We start from the raw sequence: 21,523 nt of genomic DNA, 5'->3' as shown, positions 1-21,523 counted from the left end.
CTACTCGAAGGGCACCCTAGAGGGCACTTTATCATGTTTTCTCCACTGGAAAGGCACCCTAGAGGGCACCTTATCATGTTTTCGCCATTGAAAAGGCACCCTGGAGGGCACTTTATCATGTTTTCTCCACTGGAAAGGCACCCTAGAGGGCACTTTATCATGTTTTCTCCACTGGAAAGGCACCCTAGAGGGCACTTTATCATGTTTTATCTACTCGAAGGGCACCCTAGAGGGCACTTTATCATGTTTTCTCCACTGGAAAGGCACCCTAGAGGGCACCTTATCATGTTTTCGCCATTGAAAGTGCACCCTAGAGGGCACTTTATCATGTTTTCTCCACTGAAAGTGCACTCTAGAGGGCACTTTATCATGTTTTCTCCACTGGAAAGGCACCCTAGAGGGCACTTTATCATGTTTTCTCCACTGGAAAGGCACCCTAGAGGGCACTTTATCATTCTTGTATACAGGTGACAAGCTGAATTACTTTCCCCCCCCACCATTGGGACTACCTGTTTGATTTGCGGACTGCTTGATGCTTTAAGGCTGGAGAAAGTGTGTTTGTAGCGGGAAGGGTTGGGAGCCAGTGAGGAGGGGTGCGTGCGGTGCTTTTCTTTGCCATGCCGAAGGCTGTTCATTATCAACATGAGGGACGGTAATCATTGAAGTGATCCACTTTTAACGGGGCTGATTGTGGCCAATTTGGGGAATGAATCCTCTGCGTCTCTGTTCTTCACTTTCTGGCCTTGTTCTGCTTTAGCCCAGTTTGTGGCCCACTTCTGTTTTTAGAAGGACAATCGATTTTGGGGCGATAATCATTTGTCCTTCTGGAAATGTCCTCTTTGTCCAAATTTCCTCCCTCCATGTGGTTGTATCCGTTATAAATATATAGTCCTAAATTAATCCAGTTATTCGCCAGTGTTTCATCACAGCTTTGGTAAATGAATATCTGCTTTACAGATCAAAGATGCCGTCTCTTTGTCGAGTTAATTGAAGGAGAATCACTTCATTTAAGGTTTGAATGTGTCCTACATTACAACCTTATGGCCCAGATTGCCGTCAGTGCTATTCATGACACACTGGAATCTAATAAAGTGTCTTCAGACGGAAGGAGCCTGGAGCTAACGCACGTCAGACACATAATCTAATAACGGATCTAAATAACTTCTTTTAGTTTAGAAAATGTTCTCAGGATTCCTTTGAGTTTGTTGTTTTATTTCTCCTTGTTTGGGCTCCCACAGTGCTGTTAACAATAGTAATAATTGCAAAGTCAACCATTCTTTGTCCTGACCTCCTGACTTTTCTAGCATGTAAGACACCATAGAAGGCACTTTGTCATGTTTTCTCCATTTAAGGGCACCCTAGAGGGCACTTTATCATGTTTTCTCCACTGGAAGGGCACCCAAGAGGTCACTTTATCATGTTTTCTCTACTGGAAGGGCACCCAAGAGGTCACTTTATCATGTTTTCTCCATTTAAGGGCATCCTAGAGGGCACTTTATCATGTTTTCTCCATTTAAGGGCACCCTAGAGGGCACTTTATCATGTTTTCTCCACTGGAAGGGCACCCTAGAGGTCACTTTATCATGTTTTCTCTACTGGAAGGGCACCCTAGAGGGCACTTTGTCATGTTTTCTCCATTTAAGGGCACCCTAGAAGGCACTTTATCATGTTTTCTCTACTGGAAGGGCACCCTAGAGGGCACATTATCATGTTTTCTCCATTTAAGGGCACCCTAGAGGGCACTTTGTCATGTTTTCTCCATTTAAGGGCACCCTAGAAGGCACTTTATCATGTTTTCTCTACTGGAAGGGCACCCAAGAGGGCACTTTATCATGTTTTCTCCATTTAAGGGCATCCTAGAGGGCACTTTATCATGTTTTCTCCACTGGAAGGGCACCCTAGAGGGCACTTTGTCATGTTTTCTCCATTTAAGGGCACCCTAGAAGGCACTTTATCATGTTTTCTCTACTGGAAGGGCACCCTAGAGGGCACATTATCATGTTTTCTCCATTTAAGGGCACCCTAGAGGTCACTTTATCATGTTTTCTCCACTGTAAGGGCACCCTAGAGAGCACTTTATCATGTTTTCTCCACCGTAAGGGCACCCTAGAGGGCACTATATTACATTTTCTCCATCGTAAGGGCACCCTAGAAGGCACCTTATCAGGTTTTCTCCATTTAAGGGCACCCTAGAGGGCACCTTATCACGTTTTCTCCATTTAAGGGCACCCTAGAGGGCACTATATCACATTTTCTCCATTTAAGGGCACCCTAGAGGGCACTATATCACATTTTCTCCATCGTAAGGGCACCCTAGAAGGCACCTTATCAGGTTTTCTCCATTTAAGGGCACCCTAGAGGGCACCGTATCACGTTTTCTCCATTTAAGGGCACCCTAGAGGGCACTATATCACATTTTCTCCATTTAAGGGCGCCCTAGAGGGCACTTTATCACGTTTTATTTACCATAGGGGCATCAAAGAGGGCACTTTTGCTGTTTCTTTCTAACTTGGGGGCACCAAGGGAGGGTAGAGGATTAAAGGGATAATAAGGAAAGATAATAAATTTCGTTACTCACAATAAAGTGTATTTTCTTCTTACTTTTTTCATATTTTTGCTTTGTTTTTTTGTAAAATGCTGTAATATTTTCTCTCATTCGGGCCTCTAAAAATCCCAAACAATGTAATGCTAACATATTTTCCAATAAACCATGAATAGCATGTCAATTTAGTTTTTTATTTTATAGGAGAAGGAGGAAATATTAGCACACATTTTCTCTAGTTGAAGTACACTTTTATTCAACTTTATATGAGATGAGGCGAGAATTCAGAGATATGTTTGTCTAAATCTAATCTATGAACATAGTGATCTTGTTTCTGCCAATAGAAAACAGTGATTTTCGGATTGATCGTGTTGATTGATTGGAAATGAGTCAACTTTTTTCTAATGCAGTTTGGTGAATCTAGACCGTCCACAAGCTGATCCCCAAACTAAACGTCTGTTTTCACCCAATACTCCTTTTCATAGTTTGTTTTGAGGGTAAATGTGATTGTCTGCTGAATGAATGGTTAAAAATAGATGGGCCTATTTGTTGCAGAGCATTTGGCACCGCCTCCCTTCGGTGCGTAAAGACGCATTAAGAAGTGGCACAGTCAGTGATAATCCAGACAGGAGGAGGTGCTTTTGGTTACAACAGCACAGCCTTTCACTCATGGTGAGGAGAGAGAGAGATAGAGAGAGAGAGATAGCTGTGTGCTCTACTAACTTCATCTCATTTCCCTCCTCTCAGATCTACAATTACGCATCAGGACTAGACGTTTCCAGTGACTCTTAACACTGGATGGACAACATGTCTCCACAGCAGCAGCAACAGGACAGCCTCAGCCGACAGCAGGAGAACAAACGGGTAAGCATTTATATCTCCTCTCTTTACATGTAGATTTAGTGATTTATTTTGGTTTAATAATTTTAACTTGAGTGCACAAAGGAGGAACAGTTCGTCTCCAGACCAGGCGGCTTATAAAAATGGAAAAATCTGTTATTTTTGTGTCTTTATTTCTTCTATCTTACATCATATTTTGCTCTGAGGTAGCTGCTTTATGAATGAGTGTATTGTCCTGTTGGCTGGTCCAGTCGGGTGAGAGGTTAGACAACAGTCAAACAACAGAAGGAAGTAACATTTTAGGATGGATGTGTGTAAAATACCACAGAAAACCATTAAAAATGTTACGCTTTTTATTAATTATTAGTGATTAATAGCAAACAATTCAACTAACCTATAACATCAGTTAATTTCATTATGTAATTTTATTTATTTATCTTATTTAATGTTGCATCATTTTATTTGAAACCCCCTCCCCCAATAGGATTTATAATATATTAGCAGTATAATAATTTTATAAATAATTAATAGTACCCTATAATATAGTTGTAATCAGATATATGGAAATTTTAATTGTTTAGAAACATAATTGTTAACAATTTAAACTCATTAAGCGTCTGTTAATAATGTATAAACAAATAATAAATGCTTGGTAAGAATATATAATAATGTGTCTTCAATAAACGGTTAATAAATTGATTAATAACACACTATAATGTAGTTGTATGCAGATATATGAATATTTAAAGTGTTTAGAAATGTAATTATTAACAATATATAATAACGTGTCTTCATTAAATGGTTAATAAAATGATTATTATTAATAATAATAATAATAATAATAATAATAATAATAATAATAATAAGACGAAGTAATAAATAATTTTAGTGCATTATAACCATTTATTAAGTGTGTTATAAATGTTAAATGGGGGGATGGGTGAGTTACCTTTTATCAACTGAATTATGTTTTTAATTATTAAATTGTATGTCACTTGTGGGCAAATTTGACAACAAATTAACAAGCGTAGTATTTACTATAATTAAGTGAATAATTAGCCCAAGTGAACTTAAATGCTTTGATTTTCTGCTCAATCACCACTGATTAGTGAACTAGTGTAATATGTAGCTTTCAACAAGTTAATTACAGATATTGTTTAGTCTACATAAATTAATTTGTTTATCATATTTTTAATTAATAATTCATATATATATAACTGTGGTGTTAAAATCAGATCCATAAGTTTTCTACTTGTCAAACTCTGAAAAATAGTGATGGACATTTTTGTATTTCATAATTTTCTGACATTTCTAGACCAAACGACTAATCGATCATTTAAGAAAATAATCCGCACATTAGATGATAATAAAAATAATCATTAGTTGCAGTGCTACTGTGAACTGCACCTGCCCTTTGTGCTTATTTAGGATGTTATACTTTCCATTTGTTGTGGTTTATTATATGTTTATAGTTGACTTGACTGCTTGTTGTTTGAAGAAGGCATACGGCTGAACTTTTTTATTTATTTACTTGTTTTGTATGATATGTAAACCTACTTATTAACCTCATGTTTTAATGGAGTGTTGCTGATTTCATTAGTTTTTGCTTAATTATTTAATTTATTTATTAACAGTTATTAACTTTAAGTCGTGGTAATGCTTATAGGTAACTTCCCTGCTGCGTCCTTGTTTTCATTAATGATTGATTCCAGATCGGCTCCAACTCCTCACCTGTATGTTCTGATTTAAACAGATAAAGAAATACAGTTTATTGACGACTCTTTGACAGTTTGAGTAAATACAGTGAACGCTGGAGATGTGCAGTTCCACCTGTGATGAACCCAAATCCCTTAACGGTTAATGAAGCCCAGAAAGCTCCGGGGAAGAGCACTTATCATTTACACCAGTGGGAATCAGACTGTTACCTTCAACATGTTCTCCTCTTCTTTTATATATTGTGGCACCTGCTGCATGATCGTCTGGATACATCTATGAATGAATTCCCTCTTAAACTGCTCCGTGTTGTAATACAGTGAATAGTATGAGAGCTGTTGTTGGTCAGTAGTATTTCCCAACGTATAGCCCATATCTCCACGTGAGTTTACGTTTATTTTCGGAGTGAAAGGTAACATGTTGTGGCCGGAGTGTCAGGAATGTTTCACCGCCGTGTGACTCCGCTAAACCAATGATATTACGCTGTGAAAAGTCAGAAATGTGTGGCGCCGGGATTGATCTTTTCTTCACTGAAAGGCCGACAGACAAATTGGTGGCTGTGATGTCATTGGGTTGGTTCCACCACTTTGGTCCGGACTGAAATACCTCAACAACTATTGGATGGATTGCCATGAAATTTGGTAAACACATTCACGATCCCCTCAGGATGAATTGTAGTAACGTTGGCGATGACCTGCTACGACCTGCAAGATGAAGGTCACCAATCTTGATGCGCTAGTACTACCGCCTTCAAACTAATCGGTTAGCATGTTTACTGCTTGCTGACCAAGGATAACAAAAAGTAGCAGCCTCCTTTCCATAGGCCTTGACATTGTAGACATACCTACTAAACATCAGCATGTCAACTTTAACGGCATTAACAATGCAAGCAACAGTACTGACAAAGCAATGTTTACCTGAGGGGGGAACCGGAGTGTGGGCGCTACACTTCTGCGACGACGCCGTGGGTCGAAACTAGAGATGCTAATTTAAAATATATATTTTTTTAACCGATAACCGACCCTCGTTAACCGATTATTAACCGACAAGATCAGTGCGTCCCATGCAGCGGTGCGCCAGCTGCAGTGTACGAGCACAACAGACTATTGAGTCCACAGTTCACCCGTCCGGGAGCGTTCCTGCAGCAGCCACGATGCTGCGTGTAGTGGCCAGGACACATGCAGCCACTTTACTTAGCGAGTGTCCAACGACCGTGTGTGTGTTTGTGCTACGTTGCTGCTGGCTTCGTGCTCGCCGTAATGACCGTGATAAACACAACAAGTAGGTGACCATGTCAAGAACTGTGGTTGTGTAACTGTCACCTTTCTTCAAGCTCACAAATCCTTCTACAATTAGATTACATGAACCTTTAATGACTGTGGGGAAACTCGGATAATAGGATCAAAGCCAAGAAAAGTAGGATCTCATTACGGCTGCAAGCAGCGACTGGTAGGGTCTTATTTTAATTTGACTTAAACAGCTTTTGTATTGATAAAACATGATGTAGTTATGTTATATGTGCTGATTTTAGCATCATAAACATGCAAAATGCAATATGACAGACAGCTTTCTACAAAATTCCAGCTGTTTTTCACTGAGTAGTTGAAGTGTGAGAGAGGTCAGGAGTGTCACGGCAGAGACAGATCGAGGCTGCTGTGTACCGACACGGCAACACAGACTGCCATGCCGTCACCCGACATTCCTCCGTGTTTAAATTCTCCTGCTTCAATCTGCGGAAGGCCACAGTCGCTCCCGACGACGTGATGGATGCGTTGAACATTAGGATGCTTGTGTAACGAACGGGGGAAAGTGTAAACATGACATGAAGCGTGGAGTAAAGTCTGTCTCTTTGTGGGATTTGAACCTTTTTTTAGTAAAGCAGGGAAATGTGTCTTTGTATTAGCAGATAGAAGTCATCATTAAGATCATTTTACAGCTGTTTTAAGTGCTCAAGTGCGACTTTCTGTTACACCCTGGATACATAAATGTTAATAATGCAGTGGTCAGACAGTATTTTGATTTGGTTGATTATTATCGTCTCTCTTTGTCTCTTGTAGCGGACGAAGTCTCAGAGTTATCGGCGCCAGTCCGCCCCGTCTCTGGTCATCACCAAGGCTCTCATCAGGTCCAAGACTCTCTCCAGGTACGGTAGAATACATTTAAAGACTCCATAAATCTGAGAAACATACAGAGCAGTGGGGCGTTTCTAGGGGAAATTCTAGGTGGCTGCATCTGTACGTAAATGGTGTAGTTGCGGTAGTTGCGGTTTACAATGAATTTGCAGCTGCAACCAGCTCATACTTATGTACACACGTGTATGCATTCACACAGAGGAGTCTGGATGTATTCGGTGTCGATAGGGCACGACATCCTGCAGTTTAAGTCATCCCAGTTGATGTTCAGTGTCACTTACACAGAGGTCACTGAGGTCAGTCGGACAAAACACTGAAACCACGCTCTCGCTCATGTGCACACACGCACGCACACACTCACAAGCCCCAGGCACAACCCAGAGCGAAGTGTTGAATCCACCAGGATAGATAATCCTCCTGTAACTAGTTATTAGAGGATCAGGCATCTATTAATAGCTCTGTCTCTGAACGTACGGAGCGGGAAAGTGAAGAAGAAATAACCTCATTAAAAAGCTCCGACAGAGGAGGGGGGAGGGGCGCCTCGCTAAATAACACCCACCAACCACAAAGACCCGGAGAGCTGACGCCGTGTAGGCCTCTGTGTTATGACATTACTCTCGCTCCAAGTGTGCACATGGCTAATACGATATACCACTGACATATGAAATCATATTTAATACTCTTATCAACATGGGAGTGGGCAAATATGCTGCTTTATGCAAATGCATGTATATATATATCTTTCACTGTTATCCTATTTACTAACAATTTTGAAAGATCCCTTTTCAAATCTTGTCTTGGAAAAAGTTCAATTTAAGGATGCGAGCACTGCGGCTTCTTTTAGATCCAACGTTCACGCACATGACTTCAAATTACATTACACAGTTTACATAATGACGAGTCCTGCGGTCTCTTATCATTCTCTTATTGAATCTTAACGTCAAAGTGGATCATGCAAAATGTCAGTATTTGGAAGCTTTTTTTGTATTTGGTGATGAGGGAGGGAGACGGAGATCTGAAGTGAATAATCTAATAAAGCCGTCATAAGAGAGAGACGGAGGCTGACTACGTCTTTGTGTTAACTCTACGACGTCACCGCCAAACATGCCTTCATAATTTCTTTAACGCATCGACACAACTTGCGATTTTTAGGTTGTTTCGGCTCAGTTTTAAAGCAAGAGTGAAGATACTGACATCATATAAAACTAGAAAACCTAATGAATCCATTGGTACCAACCATGTCATACTAGCTTGTTGGGAAGGAGACTAAATAACGCCTCAAACTTACACTCAATTTTGGTGAGGAAAAACTGTCCCTTGACCTCTGAGCTCAAGATATGTGAATGAAAATGGGCTCTATGGGTACCCACGGGTATTTTGTTATGCTAAATGCAGTACCTGTGAGGGTTTCTGGACAATATCTGTCATTGTTTTGTGTTGTTAACGGATTTACAATAATAAATATATACATACATTTACATAAAGCAGCATATTTGTCCACTCCCATGTTGATAAGAGTATTAAATACTTGACAAATCTCCCTTTAAGGTACATTTTGAACAGATAAAACATGTGCGATTAATCACGATTAATTATGAACAATCATGTGATTAATCACGATTAAACATTTTAATCGATTGACAGTCCTATAATCTCATTATAAGAGAGGAAGGTTTGACCCAGTTAGTCAGCAGCTGCTTAGCATTACCAGTCCAGTTCAAGTTACTGTGTTACGTACTGTAAGAGGGTAGAAGTGGTAGCACGGGTTGCATCAAAGGGTTTTGACATTGCACCAAGTCTGCGTAACATTACAGACGTTGGAGTGAGACAGGACGTGCATGTATCTCTAGGTATCCTGAATCTTCACATATCATAGTGGATATTCTGTTCTATATTTGAACGTATAAAATAAAACATGTCAGTGATTTTTGTCTCTGTGTGTTTGTGTTCCAGAGAGAGCGTCCTGGTTCCTGTGTGCCCAGAGACATGCTCATTGGTCCAGTCCTTCCTCGTCGGCTCCGATCGGTCGTTCCTTCTCCACGGACACGCCCAGCTGAAGACCGGGATGCAGACTCAGGACCGACACCTCTTCCTGTTCACCGACATCCTGGTCATCGCCAAAGCCAAGTAAGTGTGAGCACATCTTTGTCTGCTCCTCGTGCCCTTTGGTGGTGAATTAGGTTAAAGCTGTTCCTCTCTTTGCATTTCCCAGATCAGCCAACCACTTCAAGCTGAAGGCCCAGGTGTGTGTGTGTGAGATGTGGACGGCGGGCTGCATGGACGAGGTGTGGGAGGGAAGCACCAACCCAGAGAGGAGCTTCGTCATGGGCTGGCCCACCTGTAACTGTGTGGCCACGTTCAGGTAACACTCTCACACACGTGGACTGAGTCTAATGAGATATTTCAGGTTAAACTCAAACATTATCTCTCTCTAAACTTTGCTCGGGTTCATGGTTTATGTTCACGCCGCCTCACGTCAGAGGCTGTTAAACGTCTTTATGTTCCAGTAGTAAATATGTTGGTGATGCTGTAAACACGACCTTTAAAATGCCAAATGAATAGAAAACAGACAGGATGAGCACTAGTATAGAGAGTCAAACTGAATATTTCTGCATACTGGGGTCTCTAAACAGTCTTTGAATTACATAAACTGGGTATCACTGTAAAGCTGAGTCTCTTGTGGATCCAATGAGTCCAACTGTATTCATGTGTGATGATGTTAGTCACCATAGGAGACCTATTTTCTGAACTTTGACCTCTCTGTATAAAATGACCTGTGGTGACCTCTAGGATAATCACAGCCTCATGAAACTTTACAGCCACAAACTAGAGACCTAGAGCATTCAGAGGATGGATGGCTTTTCCTAGCTAGATTGACAATAAGGGGGTTTCTGAGCAGTTTACACAACAGAAGTGCTCGCCATCCAATCGCCGAAAAATGTAATTCTTGCTCCAAATGTCAAAAGTTTTTGATCCCAAATCACAGCATGACTTTTTCTATGGTGTTCCTCAAGGTCTTGGTGTCTTGATGTGGTATTTTGGAGGGATATTGATCATTTTGATCAATTCTCTAGTGGTAAAAAATGGTTAAATTTAGCACCAAATCTGTGTAACAAATGGTATCAACAAATATTTCTGCAGCAATTTATGAGACATAATAGAGCATGGGGATTAAAATCATATACTGCTATCATAGCCATTATACACTTTCATAACTTGACACACAGTGCTGAGCATCATCCCAAATTAATCTCCAGGTTCCCAGTTTTCAGATGATGTACATCACTTCTATGTGACATCTACTGTTGACCTGCTATCTCCCCCTAAAGACGCCCTGTACCCCCCTAAAGAAGACAAATTAGTGTTAACCTGAAATTAAAATCTGTGAACTAACATGTTCTCCATGTTCCCCTCAGCTCAGCCGATCAGAAAGAGAGATGGCTCTCCCTCCTCAAAAGGTAAACTTGGCCTTCATGCATCAATATGTGTGTTTGTAGAGAAATGTGACGCTTCATGTTCCCTCTTTGTTTTCCCTCCAGTCTCATAAAAGAAGAGAAAGAGAAGGAAGAACCTAAAACTATTCCTCTCAGAGTTTACGGGAAGGGGATCAATACTTTTGCCGTCGTAAGTTTGATCTACTTTTACATATACCTGTAAGATTTTTATATATAATAAACTGTTTTTGTAGTGATACTTGTGTAGAGTACGTGATGTCCTGTTGATCTTGCACCATATATGTCAGTATGTCCTTCTCCACCCCCGATTAGACCAAGACGCTCCCGGTCAGCAACTCAGATTCAACCAACGAGGTGATCCGACTGGCCCTGCAGCAGTTCGGCATCATAGTGAGTGAAGACAATCAGTTCCTCCTGCTTTCATAAAGAGCAATGTGTGTTTAGTCTGTCTCTTTGTGATGAGAATGTGGACACTAGTATCTTATTTTTATCCCCAGATAATACTGTAAATGTGTTGATCATGTTTAATTTAGGGCAACGCCTCTAATTCCTTTAACACTTTAACTCAACTTGTGATTTTTAGGTTGCAAAAAGTAACGTCGCTAATCCGTTTAGGTGTTTAGCTTTTTTAAACTACCAAACATCGATATTAGTATAAATATAATGCTGTTACCACGGCCGCCAGCCGCTCCGCTTACTGTCCCGTAGGGGTGTGACGGTGAGGACATTTTCCCACCGGTTACTAAACTTGTGATAACACAGGTGTTTCCGATTACACCGGACGTTTTACAAGACAAGATGACGCTCAATGTGTGTAGCGCGCTTATTTTGATCTTTACCGTCGGGTGGCGGTGTGTCTGGTCTCTCCGGCAGAGCTTTCGCTGCGGGGCCGGCTGTTACCGCTCCGTCCTCCGCACTGCGACTACCTCATTAACGTTATGGTTCAAATCTGAAATCTGAAAGCTTTTGCTTCTCGCTTCGACACCAAATCCTCCGCCATCGTCTCGTCCCATGTGTGTGAAATCTGACTCGGAGCTGAGACTCCTTATGTATGTTGGATTCACTTTCAGTTTATAGCGCCTGTCGTCCGACTTTGTATTGATAACCTGCCGCTGATACTTGAAAATGAACTAAATGGGTTTTATTTCTGTAAAAGCAAAAGCAAAACGATGGCGGGGACGATGGATACGTAATGTAATCGGTGTGTGCCGTAACACCGATAACACCGACTACCGCGACAAGTCTACTGTCCCAACATCCTCGAGTATTTCTAACCAAACCCAGAACAACAACAGGTGATGTTTTCACAGAAGCCCTGCAGCCTAACGTCGGCTCAGTTGTGCCAGTTCCATGTGATAAACACTCAGCATGTGAAGGCTGAAGGAGAATACTCTTCTTTGTCACATCTCCGCTTCCTAAAATATATTTTAGGACCGTCTGTGTGGTTTCTAACATCCTGTTCTCTGAGGCTGTGTCTTGTTTTTATCAACATCTTTGTCTCTGTCTTTGCTCAGGGAAATGTGAAAGACTACCAGCTGTGGGTCATCTCCAAGAGGGACAACGCCCCCTACCCTCTGATTGGTCAGTTTGACAACATATCATCAGATTCTGTGTTTTCTAATAACGTGATGTTACGGTGCATCCAGAGAGTGATACGGCTTTCTTGTCCTCCGTCTCAGGTCACGAGTTTCCCTTCAGTATCCAGATGAGTCATGTGAGACTCACGGTGTCTCAGGGAGGCGGTGGCGGCGGCGGTGGCGGCGGCGGGGGCGGGGACGTAGACCGTCAGAGGGCCATGCAGATGGAGCAGATGCAGGTGTTCAAGCAGTGCCAGTTCATCATGAAGCCTCGACCCGTTGAAACGCCGCACGTATCTGCAGGTGAGGTTGTTATAGAGAGGTGAAGTTTTATCCAACGACTCCTGGTCTTTCTCTCTCCGTTGACTACCATTCATATTTCTTTATGAAATAAGATCCCATGGGGTCCATCAGACTTTGCTTCATTCAAAAAAAGTAATAGAAATAGTAGAATGAGCTTTTTTGCTGATGCATTCTGGGAAACTGTTGTCTTCTCAGAGTGGTCTCAGAAGCCTTTTAAAAGGAGGCGTTCCCTCATCACCTGGGCCTTCTGGCGAGGCTCCTCCTCTCACCTGAACGAGCTGTCCCTCGCCGGCGGGCCCCGCGGCTGCCTGTTCAGCCAACCGCTCAGCAACGTGTGCGTAGAGGACGCTCTGCCAAAGCCGGTCATGGTGAGCGGGCACGACGGTTCAGTTACACCTCGTTTCTCACCCGGTATTGTGATGTTAAAGAAACAAACTCTCTCCCTCTCCAGGAAATGATGGCGTTTCTGTACCACGAGGGTTCGTGGACGCGGGGGATCTTCCGGCGCCCGGCGGGGGCTCGGGCTGTCAGGGAGCTGAGGGACTCTCTGGACGCCGGAGAGTTTCAACTTCCTCTGACAAGAGACCACGTCTTTCTCATCGCCGGAGTCTTTAAGGTGACTAAAATTAGATTATAAAAAGTCATGATATATCGTAATATGTTGAGTCGTCACCCCTCTATCATGATACGCATCACCAGATTGTTGCTGACACGCAGCCCTGATAGCAACGTACTGCAGCACCATGGTGTTCATGTGTTATTTACCTTATTGACCCACATCTGTAAGCACAACACGAATCGGCTTCCCTCCTCTTCCTCAGCCTCGGCCACGTTAGCAGGACAAGCTGTTCACTGCAGAGGAGCCTAGATTGGCTTGTTAGTGTAATCTGGATTATAATCTGTTATTATCTGGAGGGTTAACGGAGAGAGCTGCTGTGTACGAGTGCTTAAACTGTGTCACGTATTTATTTACCCGGGAGATGTTCTCATTTATATTAATGGTTTTATCCGTCACGTCTACCAAGTCATCAAAACATCTTTACACCAAATCGCTCAACCAACATCTGGAAATACACAAACTATGATTTGTACGTGATTATTAACTGATGTGTGCATGTTTTTTAGGATTTCCTGCGCAGCATCCCGAGCAGTTTGCTCTGTTGTGAGCTGTTAGAAGAATGGATAGATGTGCTGGAGGAAGAGGAGGATGAGGAAGAACGAGTGCAGGACATAAAGAGGTAACAGGCACACATACTACTATACTGTTATGATGTGTTCACACCAAGAGCGTATCCTCGTAATGCTGTGTCGTGAAAACCTATGAGCGTTGAGATTCTCCTCCTGTCGTCACACAGGTCACTGACGTCACTGACGTTCAATCAGCAATGGAGGAAAAGACTCTAGTATGCGTCTGTGGTCACCCAGAGCTACGATAGTACATCACATCTGTACAAATGTTTGTGTATAACCCACAGACTGTCTATGGTAGAAACAACAACGTCGCTGCCGTATTCATGCCTTCTAGATGACGTTAAGTTGTTGATGGAGCAGCCTGGCACTGATGGATCCAAACTCCATTCAGAAAACAAGCATTTTAAAAGTAGTTTGCTTGTCGTCTTGCGGACAGACCAGACAAAGCATGAATTCAGACTTTTTACAGAAATCAACATCATTATGAAGTTGTTTCGGCATCATTTTAATCTGTTTATTGCAATTAAATCACAGCACAATGTGACGCGTGGCTTGCTAGATACAGTATCGGTACGTATGCACAGGGGCGTTTTTTATCACAAGGGATCGCCTCGCTTCCCAGCATTGGGTGCTTGATGGGCTCCCACTAGAGACAAGGCACCTGATTGGACGAACGCTTTCCCTCCGTGGGCTGCTGCTCCCAGCTTTCAACCAGAAACAACATGGTGGCTCATTTGTAATCTTTCTTCTCTTATATCATGAAAATAGTTCACCGAGATGTGTTTCTGAAAACATTTAATGCTTGAAATAAGCCATGCATTCGCTTAACCTGTCTTTATTTTATTATGTATTTATTAAAGTAGCCTAGACCTCAACTTTATGCAAATGAGGAGCGGCCGACGTGATGCCCCATCTCTGGAATCGTGCCGCCACGCTAATAGAATGCATTGCACGGCTGCTTACATAGACAATGAACGTGAAGCGTGGAAAGGACGGAGGCTGTGGACACGTACCTTCACGTCGGCCGCTTCTCATTTGTGTAAAGTTGAGGTCTGTGCTACTTGATGTAAATCACTGGCGTCCGACGCGACTCGCAGCCTCTGGAAACTCCTGAGGAACTTTAAAACTAAATGTTCTCGATCTAAAATGAAGACGTTGTTCCGGTTTGAAAGCTGGGAGCAGCAGCTCACGAGGGAAAGCGTTCGTCCAATCAGGTGTCTAGTAGAAGCCCATCAAGTGTCCAAAGCTCACTGCCGGGTGATGTTATGAACCCAGACATGACGGCGTTTGGTTTTCTGACATATCTGGGACGTCCACAACATGTACAAAGCAGCAACTGGTTATTTCTCCCATGGTTGATGATGGGAAAGAAAGATGGAGACAAGCTCTTTCTCCTCTCCGGCGCGTCTAGCGTGAATGAACACAAATGATACCGGCGGTCCAATTGGCTTCGCTCAGGTGTGAACACGTCATTACTCTGTGTTTTTAGTGTCATGTGATGAAGTCATTCCTTTAACTGAACGTCGTGGATGTCGTCTTTCTGCAGGATGATCTGCCGCCTGCCCAAAGAAAACGCCCTGCTGCTGCGCTACCTGCTGGCCATGCTGCACGGCATCGAGGGCAACGCCCAGGAGAACCAGATGACCAGTTTCAACCTATCGGTGTGCATCGCTCCCAGCATGCTTTGGCCTCCCGGAGTGCCGTGCAGCCCCGAGGTGGAGGGAGAAGGAACTAAGAGGGTAAAGAAGACATAACTTTACCAGCTAATACACGGTGGAATTTGACCCAGATAGAGTTGGCTGCTCTTGTTATTTTGACTCGGACACCCAGGATTGTTGTAACACAATGAAATCAGTCTGTCTAAGCCGAGGAACAGCTCAGGAACAAAGAGAAGTTTGTTAGGTTTGTCTGCGAGTCATAAACGATAGCCCACATTTAGCTCATGAACCGCTGCTGGCCTGGGATCAGGACTACTTCCTCTACTTCTCAAATCAGCTTTAGAGAAAAGGTCACAGTTTATAACAGTTTGACGGGAAAGAAGCAAACTCCAGAGATAAAGTCCGGCAAAAGTTACAGAGTATTTAGTAGCCTTAAGAAGTTAGTCAGACAATGAACTTTGAGAAACACTGAGTTGTTACACTGTCTGTTGTTCTGATTGAACCTCAGTTTGTTACACTGTTTAAATGTTCCTGTTGTCCGCTGCAGGTTTGTGAGCTGGTGAAGTTCATGATCGAACACTGTCAGCAGATCGTGGGAGAGGATCCGTCCTCGCTGTTTGGAGGGCCGCCGCAAAGACTCAACGATGACGAGATAGGATCAGGTACAGAGATATGTTTTTGTGCAAGTCTTTAGATGCATTTTGATATAAAACTCTAAAAGTGTTATATGGCAGAGCATAGAACAAGAAGTAATTGCATAAGTGACACAAGGATGCAGGATTATCAGTTTTTATTTCATTGTGTCTTTAAAAGGTCACTGAATAACCATAAAGTATTTACTGGCTAGTTTCTCGCTGTCTTCTTACATCTGTGTGATTTCTGTCTTCCTTGTCTCCCACTAGAATCCTGGTCGTACCCTCTGACAGACTCATCCTACGACAGTCTGGAGAACGAGCTGGACAACATCAGCGGCGGCTCGCCGGGCTTCTGCAACCGACGGCACGTTAGACCCAAAACACTACAAGGCAGCCTGGACTCCATCATCACGTTCAGCGACTACGACCACGACACAGACCCCGATAACCAGCAAACCCACGCCGACAGCCCGCAGGGTCTGAAGCTACACCGACTGGGGAGAACCAGCAGCAGCAGAAGGCCGGACGAAGACCTCTCCTGCGCCGCCAAGGACGCACCGACTGTGGACACGTCCCCCAACCTGGACTCACTGTCCCTGGATGGTCGGCGCAGACAGCGGCGGCGTTCAGAGCCGGCTATAGCGTACATGGCCAAGCTTCGGCCGTGCGTTTCGGGGAGTATTGAAGGTCTCTCTGGCGAGGATGAAGAGGAGCTCTACAGGAAGCCGAGCAGCACCAGGAGAGCTGTGGAGGTGAGCTCCCCCAGCATCTCCTCCATCTCCCCCGCACAATCAATGGACTCTCTGGACCTCCTCATTAGTGACCACACCTGGGCCACCAGACGAGGGCTTTACACAACCAAAGCCTCCCACCTGGCCTCCAGTGCTCCTTCATCTGTTCCCTTAACCATAAGCTCCACCGGTGGACAACCAGACCTGGGGACTTGTCCAAAAGGCTCCCCACCCAAAGAAACAGTCAACTGGGGGACCCTGAAAGGCTGCAGGGGCCTCCACCCAAACTCCTGGCTGAAGAAAGGCCGGCGGCTGTCACTGACCCAACAGGACAACTTGGAGAAGGAAGAAGAGGACAAGACGGGGGTGAGTCAAAGTGTCAGACTTTTTTTTATTACATGTCTTTGTTGAGTAGTCGATTGTCAATCACAGCGTTCTACAGTCTGTTATTTCTTTATATCAGACCGTTGCTATGCATAATGGGCTGTTGCTATGGGTGCAGTTGTGATGTCGGACTCAGGTGGACTGTTTTGTGTCAAGTTATTGATTTGTTGAGTAAGTAGCCGTGTAATAAAATGTCAATAATGACCGGTTCGCTGTACATTATCCCTTTTTTGGCACACTGTGACCATTTTATAACATACTATGCTCTGACTTGTTGGACTTTTACTGTCCTTTTTTATACGGTGACTTGTTTTATGACAGTGTGACTTTGTTGAGGAAATACTAAAGATGTTTTGTGACCTGCTATACTACTAATACTGTCACCTTTTTATAACACTATGCTATGACTATTTATAGTTTAATGACATACTATGACTATGTTTTTTTGTGACTGATTTGGGTGAAACAGATTGTTCATAGACAGGAATTCAGAGACTTGATTAAAGACTGTGTGCTGTAGTGTTTTTGACAGGAAAGGTAGGATGTGGTAGGTAGGCTTGGTGCTGTTGGCTGCAGGCTGAGTTGGTCAGGATCAGAGAAGGGATTACTGATGGCTGAAACGTTATTGGTAAAGGATAAGGTGAACTTGTTTGGAGTGAGTAGAGTAGAGGTTGGAGGAGGAATGAGTTGTGCCACTGATGTTTTGATAAATAGTGTTTAAACTGGAGGAGAAAGGGAGTGCAGCTGGTGTGGTAGTGGTGTTTTGTGGACAGATTTCAGGTTTCAGTCAGGGCTAGTAAGTACCTGAATGTCTCGGTTTAACATTGTCTGCACATGTGCTCAGAAACACCATCTGAAAGCCATCTTTGATTCAGCTATTTTGCTACTTGCTCAGCCCTATTGTTTGTCATCTATGAAATGAAGTTGCCATCTTGAGACAAGAAGACATGTTGTCTGTCTGTGTGTGTGATTAGAGATTTTAATCTTAATGTGTGTTGGGTTAGATAAGAGTTAAGTTAGCATGCAAGACCTTCTCTGTGTGAAGCGTAACTAAACATGTCAAGTGTGTCAAAGCCAGCCATCCAAACATCCTAACTACAAATAGTCACACACAAAAGGCAATAAACAGTATTTAATGAAATCAGTAAATGTACATTGACAGAGGTTAAACATTCTTGCTTAGCCATCTGCTAATGCTGCGCTAAGGTAGGACCGGGTACTTTACCCAGTCCACGGAAGAAAAGTATTTTCTTGGTTAACTGCCAGTTGCATCTGTAGATGTTGGAGGAGTCACGCTTGGAGAGTTTTGGTTCAATCCTTTGTCTCTCTAGAGTTCACAGGTTGGCGCCAACTGGGTTTGTTCCTGCGTGCAAAGTGAAATGGCAGACTTGGTTTCAGTTGCTGGTGCTAAACTTAAGTCTGGGTTAGCAGTAGGAAGGTTAAAAAGGAAGGCACTTGCGTCTTTTACCTTAGAAGTTTTGCGTCCATCTGTTGGTACTTCTGCTGGCGTCTTGCAGGTTCTTTTGTTGTGAGGTTGAGAAGAGAAGATTCAGACAAAGGGCAGCCATGCGGTCTGGTCCATGACGGACAGAGAAATGGGTATAGCACAAGTTAGGCATGCAGCAAGAGAACAATACGGACAAAGGAGAATACAAGCAGACAAACTCTCGCAGGTTCTTCTGCGCAGAGGTTAAGAGAAGAGAGAGAGACAAAGGGTTTAGTCCTGGAACATGAGGAATTTCAAAAAAGATAGGCACCTGCGTCTTCAGCCTTAGAAGTTGTTTGCGCGGTCTCTTGTGGTTCTTGTGGTCCGAGGGTGAGAAGAAAGGATTCAGACAAAGGGCAGCCATGTGGTTTGGTTCAGGATTGAAGGACTCTGCGAAAGACAGGCAAATGTTTGTAGCACACGGTATCAAGAGAAATGGAATAAAATGTTGAGAATGCAGGAAAAAAAGACAAACCTGGACAGAATCCTGCAGCACTTCGGGCATGGCCCCGCGCCCTCGCCCTTTTCCTCAGAGGCTCCTTTTGCGAAGACCCGAGTTTTGCAAAGACCATCACAATAGATTCGGTCTTTGCAAAATTCGGTCTTCGCAAAAGGAGCGTCTGAGCCACAAGCGCGGCTATGCGCACCCCGACTGCCGCTACCCGGCTGTCGCTCCACAAACTCCCGGCTTATGTGCCGGCAACTGCCCCTGACCTTGCCCCGAGACTGATTGCGCAACAGCTGCCCGCGCTTCTTCCAGATTGCAAACCGGCCAATCGCAGCGCTCAGAAACCAAACACACTGCTCAACTTGACAACGAGCCACTGCCAATCACTAATCGCAGCAGGTGTGACTTACCTTCCTGTCCTCTAGTTCACAGCTTGTTCTGCTGCTCTTTGATGCCGCCTCATGCAAACCACATACTTCACTCTTGGTTTCCCAATTCAGTAGTCTCCTCGCCGTTACCCTGGTGTGCACTGGACTTTTTATATACCTTGCGCCGATCCAGGTTTGACTTAAACATTGCTTTCCTAACTTTGTAAACCGCAATGTGACCAATTACTATTAACATTAACAGAGACTACAATTAAAGTGTCAACCTTTTTAATGCTGCAACAAATATCTCTCCTTTTGTGTTTCTACAAACAGGGAGGACCCGCTGACAAGTCGCTTACACTTGGGAAATCCGTCCCAGACAAAGGTAAAGGAAAACTGCTCTGCAGCAGCCAAGCCAAGACCAAAACCTCCTTCAGAGCATCAAAGGACACAGGAGGAGCAGGAGGAAGCCATGTGAAGGGGAGGCCTGTCCAGGAGCCTCACAAGCCAAGACATCTCAAACAGGACTCATCCAGCCCCCCTTCCCACCACCGCTCTACAGGGAGTCTCCAAATCCCCAAGTCCCCTTGGTTCCGGTCCTCAGACTCTACATTAACCATTGGTCAGCTCGACAGAACCCACGCCAACACCGGAGGTGACGCCGCTAACCAAAGGAGCGCAGCCGAGAGTGAAGTGAACGAGCTGAAGCAGCCGTCGCCGTCTTTGTTCTACAAGCAGAGCGGGCCGTGTCTGTCCCTGTTCAAGCGACACAGGTCTCGCTCCGTGGAGGAGGCGTGCAAAATCACGCTCTACAAGCGCCGGGGGTCAGAACCCGAGCGGCAGGTTGTGGACCGAGCCGCCGCCTCCGCCTCCGCCCTCGCTCGGGCGAGGCTGCCGAGCGACCCCGGACTGAAGGTCCCGGAGGTGGATTCTCAGGAAGGGACGCCAGAGTCCCGTTTCTGTCTTTCTCCCTACGGCACCAAAGCAGTGAGGGACTACTTCACTACACACCCGCAGAGTAACCCTCAGAGCAGCCAGCAGGTGGAGAGTCGCAGGGAGTGGCTGAAGAGATGCAGCGATCCCACAGCAGAAGCAGACTTTGATCAGCTGCTGTTTGCTGAAGAATCTTACGTCTGATGATGTAACGTGGAGCAGAACTGGATTAGATGAACACAATGACACACATCCTTTAAAAGGACTGTTTGTAACTACAAAATCCAACACTGCTGTTTTCAACCTACACATACAACATTAGTTATTACTCTGCACCTTAAATGCATTATCGCTTTTTGGTGTTTGTTTTAGACTAATGCATATCTTGTGATACATTTTAAATCTGTAACAGGACTTGAAATTTAATGACTTTGCTTTGGTACAACAAACTGGAAGAAAACTAGTTGCGGCCCGTACTGTACAAAGACACTTTCAACATACCCATCATATCTTCTCCTTATCTGGCTTAACTACACCTAACAACTGCTAAAGGGCCACATTTTACAAACCAAGAGCAAACTATAATAAGTTAAACACACAGTAGAAACTGGCAAAAACCTGAGTTAACCCTGAAGTTACGTCGCTCCTGCTTCTTATTAAAGGCCTAAGGTACATTTTTTATTTTACACACGAGTAAATAAGTACTTTTTACACTTTGCCTAGAGCTTATGCCATTAAGGGAATTTATACATTTTTGCTTTTATGTCCTTACACATGCTGAAAGAATACTACTTTGTAACCTTATTTATATTGAAATAATATATCAGAGTCTGAACTGATGGTATCAAATGATGAGGAAACTATCTGATCTTAAGGAATGTGTTTGATTTTTTAACTACATCAGGCCAAAGTTAAAACCTGCCAATTTAAACTACCTGCTGTTGCCTTAGAATCTCTCATTAATGATTAATCATTGGATTGCCCCGATAGCTACTTTATATATAACAAAGTGTTTTTTTTTTTAGATGATTTTCGCCCCCAATTAATAAATAATTAGGGATTGTACTCCGTATCGACACTGATTATTACTTCTATTATTAGTTCTGGTTAAAAGCAGACGCTTAAGT

At 43.6% G+C, this 21,523-nt stretch overlaps 1 protein-coding gene across 1 annotated transcript; it reads left to right on the top strand.

Annotated features, from left to right (window-relative positions):
• The first annotated feature begins 3,158 nt into the window (after positions 1–3,158).
• Positions 3,159–20,999, top strand: LOC141762587 (rho GTPase-activating protein 20-like). The gene is made up of 16 exons (XM_074626493.1): positions 3,159–3,406; positions 7,153–7,238; positions 9,181–9,354; positions 9,440–9,589; positions 10,644–10,685; positions 10,767–10,851; positions 10,995–11,072; positions 12,197–12,263; positions 12,362–12,562; positions 12,758–12,930; positions 13,014–13,178; positions 13,688–13,800; positions 15,300–15,492; positions 15,959–16,073; positions 16,314–17,143; positions 19,797–20,999. The coding sequence occupies exons 1-16, from the start codon at positions 3,341–3,343 to the stop codon at positions 20,598–20,600; spliced, it is 3,342 nt and encodes a 1,113-aa protein (XP_074482594.1). The 5' UTR covers positions 3,159–3,340; the 3' UTR covers positions 20,601–20,999.
• Positions 21,000–21,523: the final 524 nt, after the last annotated feature.

This window comes from Sebastes fasciatus, chromosome 24 (genome assembly GCF_043250625.1).
Source record: "Sebastes fasciatus isolate fSebFas1 chromosome 24, fSebFas1.pri, whole genome shotgun sequence".
Taxonomy (NCBI): Eukaryota; Metazoa; Chordata; class Actinopteri; order Perciformes; family Sebastidae; genus Sebastes; species Sebastes fasciatus.
Note: the sequence above shows the minus strand (reverse complement) of the source record. Positions and strands in the feature narration are given on the sequence as shown.

Bases quoted from the DNA above. Each gene is read 5' to 3' on its own strand.
- LOC141762587 (XM_074626493.1), top strand. From the start codon at position 3,341: ATGGACAACATGTCTCCACAGCAGCAGCAACAGGACAGCCTCAGCCGA. The intron at 9,355-9,439 runs GTAAGTGTGAGC...TGCATTTCCCAG, and splicing joins CTGGTCATCGCCAAAGCCAA to ATCAGCCAACCACTTCAAGC. The intron at 12,264-12,361 runs GTCAGTTTGACA...CCTCCGTCTCAG, and splicing joins CGCCCCCTACCCTCTGATTG to GTCACGAGTTTCCCTTCAGT.